The sequence below is a fragment of the Pempheris klunzingeri genome, chromosome 17 (genome assembly GCF_042242105.1).
Source record: "Pempheris klunzingeri isolate RE-2024b chromosome 17, fPemKlu1.hap1, whole genome shotgun sequence".
NCBI classification, from domain to species: Eukaryota; Metazoa; Chordata; class Actinopteri; order Acropomatiformes; family Pempheridae; genus Pempheris; species Pempheris klunzingeri.
This window is the reverse complement of record NC_092028.1, coordinates 11,764,217-11,771,388: the sequence shown is the minus strand read 5'-3', so window position 1 is coordinate 11,771,388 and position 7,172 is coordinate 11,764,217. Positions and strand designations below refer to the sequence as shown.

At 41.6% G+C, this 7,172-nt stretch overlaps 1 protein-coding gene across 1 annotated transcript; it reads left to right on the top strand.

Moving 5' to 3' along the window:
* The first annotated feature begins 4,115 nt into the window (after positions 1-4,115).
* On the top strand, positions 4,116-6,811 carry ccdc97 (coiled-coil domain containing 97). Its single transcript, XM_070847629.1, has 7 exons — positions 4,116-4,517; positions 4,604-4,768; positions 5,072-5,231; positions 5,486-5,574; positions 5,696-5,879; positions 6,053-6,176; positions 6,548-6,811. The coding sequence occupies exons 1-7, from the start codon at positions 4,362-4,364 to the stop codon at positions 6,669-6,671; spliced, it is 1,002 nt and encodes a 333-aa protein (XP_070703730.1). The 5' UTR covers positions 4,116-4,361; the 3' UTR covers positions 6,672-6,811.
* The last annotated feature ends 361 nt before the right edge of the window (positions 6,812-7,172 follow it).

Below are 7,172 nucleotides of genomic sequence, written 5' to 3'. Positions count from 1 at the left end.
GGCTTAAAGCATTATGCCCCAATTTAGTTCTGCCTCTTTTAATGCTCGCTCTCCTCCGTGTCCCCTTTATCCCTTCCTCCATACCTCCCTGCTCCGCACCCGTCACTTACACCACCTTCTATCTTTCCCTCCAGCTCTCCCTCTCTCCGTCTAAATGGCTCATTTCTAGTTATATGAGCCTGTGGTTAACTGTGAAGACATAGTAGAGGTAACAGACACCCAAGGTTGACAATGGGTCTGCAACTCTGTTGTTATGGCAACTCACCATAAACTGGGGGAGCTGCTGGAACGATGGGGCCAATGAGCTGCTGTGTAAAGAAAAAAAAAAAAAACATTGCCACAACACATTACATAATCAGCCTGTGACTACTCAGGGAGGAAAGGTAATCATCCCCGACTGACACACACACACACAAAATCAAGGAATTTGCTCATAGGCATATGGATATAAAAATCAAGTATTACAATGAAATTGTAATGATGGCAAAATATCATTAGCAGATTTAGCACAGCTAACGCTAACTCTTGAAACCTCTTATCTCCACCTTTCCCCTGTTTCCAGGCAGGGTTTCACATATGCCTGTCTATATGGTGTAGGCTAATGCTAAAAAGCTGAACGCACAGCCACATGCCCCAGGTATAAAGCCAGTGTCCTCACCAGCTGGAGCACCGTTCAGAAAACATGTCATGTATTGCAGGGTGGAGCTAATCAACTCAAATATTATAGTGGTATAAATAATAAAGCATAACCCTCGCAAAAGTATAGCAAAACGCACTTTAACAAGCACGTCAGATTTACACGTTCATGAGTTAAAAGAGAGCCGTGGCTCAGTGGCCACGTCTCTCTTCCGTCCTGAACACAGCCCCTGACTGACAGACTCTCTTATCTATTTCAGATTTAAACAATAGTGCATAGTTAACATGGCTCTTGTGCACAACTACACACGCACAGAAGCAGGAATGCTTGTGAATTGAGTTAATTTTTTTGAGTCGTTCAAAAATAACAATATTGCAAATCTCCAGTCTAAACCTCCCAAAACCAAAGAATGAGTGGGTCATAGCCGCTGTTATTACGTATCCTGAATGTAACCTATAATCTATACAATAATATAGTTAATAGTTAATAATATAGCTTATATTGTGTATGGGACTCATCCCTGTGTTACAATTACTTTTCCTATTCTCTGACCTCAAGTTACGGTTAGGATTTAAAGTGGGAGAACCACTTTACTGTCTCCTGGTTTAAGAGACAGTGTCATTAAAAAAGCAGGTCTGTGACCTAACTCATAGTCATATAAAGAGGTCCATGTATCTGATGTCACAGCAGGCGTCTTATCACAAAGACTGATGTGTGAAACACGTATGAAGAGGAGGAGCGACATTGGCTTAATTTATCCCGCTGGCCACCGTGTTGGAAAGTGAACTATGTGTTGAGTGCAAACTCTTCAAGCAGTCAGCAGGGTGTCAACTCAAAGAGGAAAACACTGAGTCCACTTACAGTAAAAACAAAGTGAGAGGAAGTAAATTACTTCAACAAAGAATCCTGGACACAGAGAAGCAGGCCAGGAAGGGTGAGCAACTGTGGGCCAGAACACGAGCCTCTGGGTACTCGGGAAGAGGAGACAGAGACCAATGAGAGCAAATATCAGTGGAAACCAATGGAGCATTTAACAGACCAGCTCCAGAAAGAGAAAGCTGACAAAAGAGAGAGAGATGCTCATCAGAAACAACTCCAGACGGAGGTGAAGTCTCATGCTGAGAGGCTGAGTGAGGCTGATCAATAAACTGAGGACTGATGGAGGCTTTCTATAACACGATTACCAGAGGGTCTCTGAGGAGAGACAGAGAAAAAAAATAGAGCAGCTCAGTGTGCAAAGGAAACTGTGACTGCCTCGAATTGAGGAGGAAAAAGAAAATTTCAAAATAAAAGTTCTGTCTGTATAGTTTTGTAAAATTTTGTAAAAAGTTGTTAAAGTTGAGTTGTGTGCTTGGTGTTTGAGGACAGCTGCACTGCTGAAGAGAAAAACAGTCCAGCTGTGTTTGGTCTATAAACTGTTTGAAATGTTTTTTTTTAAAAGACAGCAAGACAGATAATACCAAATTAACTAAAATCAGAACAAGAGTTTTACAGCTATAGCCTATACACAAAAAACAGTGAGCACATTGTTGTTCAAATTAGGCTGACTAAAGACAAAATATGATGAAAAATCAAGTATAACAAATCTGGTAGGTTACTGCAGTAACTGCTACTAAAGAGACACTTGTGCAGTGGGCTACATGACACTGAAATGTTCCTCCATGTGAGACACACTCTTGTTAAATAGTGTCTGATGCAGGTGTTTGTGAATCCCTGGGATTGAAGTGAGTCCAGAAGCAGACATGAGGAGCTACTGTGCTCCCTACAGCCATGCAGTGCACTCAACTTGTAAAGACATACCTTGGGACTACATTTGTTCCTCCATAATCTCAGACGGATACAAGCAAAAAAGGCAAAAGCTAAAAAAAAAAATAAACAGCAGAAGTTTTGTCTGATCCGGTGAGACTGACAGCAAGTTTGCGCAAAACATATTGTGAAGTTAACCTGGATGAGAAAAACAGACTTTCCTTCCTGCTGGAACTTTCAAAATACAACTCACATTGTTGACTGTATCAGGAGGAAGGTTTTAGAGTGAGGAGAAGCAGAACATCCGGTATTATTGTGTCTGATTATCAACCAAATGTTTCTAAAAACCCAGATGAAGCTCATAGGGTGGCTCCTGAGGATGTCATGTCACCGGACACACACTTGTTTTCCTTTTTTCCCCCCTAGTGGCCACTCGTGGTATAGCAAAGAGAAAACATTTTCTCCATAGACTTCCATTATAAAAAAGACATCTGTAGAACTGCTGTCAAGACGCCTCCAGCTACAAACGTGGTCGATTATTATACTTTATATTGAATATTTTTAAGCCATGAGAGTTTAATCTGTATAAAACTTCATATATAAGTTGTTTTTTCCGGAATGACAAGCAGATACTGTAATAATTTTATTACACTTAATATTTATCAGCACAGGACTAAAATAAAAGACATACAATTGCCATTTTGTACAGTTTTAAATTACACTTCTTGACTTCCTGTTCTAAAGCAAGTATCACAAATTGTTTCACAATAAAAGACACAATAAGATATGTGACAAAAGTTTTTTTTTTTTTTTAATCTTCTAAGTAGGAGCCAGAGGAGAAAGGGGTGAGGTATAATAATTAAAAGGAGAGGTGAAGAAAGTCCCACCTAAGCAACTTGTGGATGTTTAATTTAATTTAAGATTGTGTAACAAAGTAGTAAACATAAAACTGACACAACAGAAGCTCTTCTTAAAACTCCACTTTGACAACGGGACTCTCTTCGAGACAAAGCCTCAAGGTCGGGTAATTAAGTAATTAATATATACTGTGCTTTATGCATTTGCTTAAACACATTTCAAATTAAATTAGCATAAAGTACTACAAAGTTGGCCTGGATTTCTGTTGTCCCATGACACGTTCCCACTTTGCCTGGTTGGTTATTTAGCCTTGCATATAAATATATTGGCAGCTCAAATAATAAATTTATAATTTACAGTGTAATGAGCTTCATATACAAACTGCCTCCTTTGGCTGTCTCATGATTTGGAGCCTTTAATCAGTCCTAAATTGGATTTACAGGTCCATCATATCAGTGACTAACACTAGATTACAAAATTCTTTAAGTAACTGATTATTGTTGTCTAGTCTGTTATTATCTTCACTCATCTGTCATATAATTGTTTTCACCAGTAAAAGTCTTTATCTGCATAAGTAGCTAATATACAGTACAGCCTTTTTTATTATAAACCCCAAAATGCTTTTTTTGTGCTCTGAAACTCCAAAAATGATAATCGGGGTCAATAAAAGTTGAATGAATACAAATATTTGTAGCAGCACTGCCTGAATTATTGTATCCTGCAACTATTGCAATCATTGCAAACATGTACATGAAATTTCAAGTTCTTACAAATGTGAAAAGTGTTACCTCCACCAGAGGACGACAGAGAACAAAATAAACAGCACCAGGACGGAACCAATGTGTCGGTCACAGATCAGGGGGCAGATAATAATGACGGACCAACATGGCAGCAAAACATACAGGGGTAAACGTATGTGTGAAATTAACTTCTAATTAATTATATTCTTCACGTGAGACTCAAATAAATACATTAAAAAAATAAACCAGCTTGTTTCGCCGCCTATGATAACATATCACACACGGTGACGTTAAAATAATCTGACAACGGACACAAACGTTAAGCTAGCTAATGGTTAGCTAACCGGAGCTTTCTATTGAGAGCCGGCTAACAGTCCATTATGTGGGGAGAAATCGAGCCTCCTGTCAAAACACAACCGAGTTTGTGTAGGAGTGAAGACAACAGTGAAGACAACAGTGAATTACCAGAGGAATTGTCGCGGACAGGTTACATTAGCAGCCCGACAGACACCCAGCAGCCACGGGAAGACACCCAGGTGAGACCAGCAGCACCGGCTCTCTTTTTATACACGTGTAGCGCAAACATACTTTACTTATCATGCCTCCGCGTGTGTGCTGCTAGGCTGAGTCCGCCTGTGTGAGTGACATGGTGGAGGCCGTAGCCAGGAGCGGGAGCCCTGTGAAGAGCCAGCAGATAGGAGAGGCTGAGCTGACCCTGAAGGAGCGCACACAGGAGCTCCTGCATCAGTACCGGAGCAGGCCGCTGGTGTTCCTGGAGAGGTACCATGTATGTGTTCATCTGAAAGGGGCTGGTAGCTTCCTCAAAACATACTTTCAGAGTACGGTGATTAAATGAAAAGTATGAATGATCCACCTTAAGATTCTAGTGTCAGTAGATTTAAACATGTCAGAGGTGATTAAGTTTAATTGTTGTGCGTTTTTTGCTTCTCCATGAGACACAGGCAGTTCCCAGACTAAGTTGAAGACTATTATTAGGATATTATCATATTCCAAGTCTCTATATTTGTTTTTTGTTTTAATTGTCTGCTAACCTATTTTCTGTGTGTTGTGCACTCCCCCCTGTTTCTAGGCCCACCTCAAGCCGAAGCATCTCTCGGAGTTTGCCCACGTCAGCTCAGATCCACGTTTTCAACACTACAGCAAGGTGATACAGAGGCGAGCTGCAGCGTGCACCAACAGGACCAGAGTTCGAAACCAGCGCTACGCTGCCCTCAGGGTCCTGCAGAAGGGTAGGGGCCTTTTTTTTTTAAAGAGTCTATCGATTCACACCAGTTAAGACTTCTTCTATCTTACCATAGTAATGCTAAAATGACTGTAAAGCACATTCTTTAAAGGTTGCTGCCAAACATGATTCCTGTAAAAGTGTGTGCTTTCTCTTTTACGTTTACATAAATCATATTATAGTACAAAATATTTTTCACTTGCCACTAGTGGTGTCATGCAAATAGTTTCATCCCCCTGTTCTGCCCTCCTCCTCCTCCAGAGGGTCAGTATTTCAGTGAGGAACAGATGCGGATGAGGGAGCCGCTGCTGTATGAACAATATATTGGCCAGTACCTGACTGATGAGGAGGTGAGAGCATGACGCAGCGTCAGTGCTGTCAGGTTTAAAACACGCACTAGTTTTATTTCATAATTAATAGTTCAGTTTTAGCAGTTTTTAAGTTTTTCTTTTCTGAATGTTTGACGTTTAGATGCTGGAGCGCTCTCTGGAGGCCCAGCTGGATGATACAGGGGGGGCGCCGGCGGGAGCCACAGGAGGGCTCGCCCACCTGCTTCTCGACTCCTACCAGGAGCGTCTCATCCAGAATCGTCTGCAGGAGCAGCAGGAGAGAGAGGAGGGAGCACGGGAGGAGGACGAGGATGAAGAGGATGATGGTAAGAGAGGCTGAGGGATGGAGCTGAAGTCTTGCGAGCTTAAGCGGAGAGACTTAGACGTCTCTGCTCTCCTTCACCCCCCCCCACCACCACCACCACCACGATCTTACTCTGACTGCTCCCCTCTCTGTTCTGTCAGTCGACACGCGTCTCCCTCTTTGTTCCCGCTGTAGATGATACTGTCCAGCAGCAGGAGGGGGGGCCCACCCCAGAGGAGAAGGCTCTGCTCAAGGAGGAGTTCATCAGTCAGATGCACCAACGCTTCCTTGACGGCAAAGACAAGGATTTCAACTACAGGTCAGCCACAACACCACTTAATGTCACTACATCACTATTGTTAAAATTGCATTTGTGGCACACAGACATTTAACAGTCAGCTAAGTGGGAGCTCTGATGCACGAATCAGTTGTCAGTCAAGTCCCCCTGATGTATGTGTATATAAATATCTACTTAAAATATTCTACTATGGTTAAATATGTCCTAATATACAAAATAATAAAGGGACAACATGGCACTTATAGTGAATTAATGATAATACATTGAAAAGTTACTTCCAGAAAAAATTACAAGAAAGTCTGTCATTCAAACATATCACCAAAGTTTGTATGTTGCTGTCTAAAGTGTGTATTCTAAGTGTTTGTGTGTGTGTGTGTGTGTGTTCGTTACAGGGAAGTGGATGAGAACCCAGACTACGACAACTTGGACATAGTCAGCAGAGATGCGGAGGATAAATACTTTGATGAAGATGACGAAGAGGAGGAAGATGAGGAGGAAGAAGATATGACAGAGTAGAGGCTGTCGCAGTAACGACTGTTTAACGCTCACTGCTTCGACTGAACTGTAAATACAAGTGTACAAAATAATGGTATGTAAGTCTGTTTTTTGTTTTTTTTAAGGTTACACATAAATGCAAAAGAAGCTGGTAATAAATGTTCTGGGCTCTTTGTTGTGTCCATCTGTACTCGATTACATCACTTAGCTCAACACTTGAGAGACTCAGAGACAGAACACAGGATAGATCTTACTGTCCACCGTAAACTGCAGTTTTAGCTGCAACTTTTAGTCACCAGACACTGATCATTAAATCGATTTTGACTTGGCTTTGCTCACAGATGTATTCAGAATATAACTCTCCCACACTCCTCCTAGTTTGAATCTCAGCCTGGAGACAGAGCAGGACGTGTGGCGTCTTGCTCAGGGAATCGGGCACTGCCTGATTGTAAACACAAGGAACTTACATAGAACAAACACACGGATTCACGCAGAAGAGTGTAAAAATGGCAGCTTATCAGA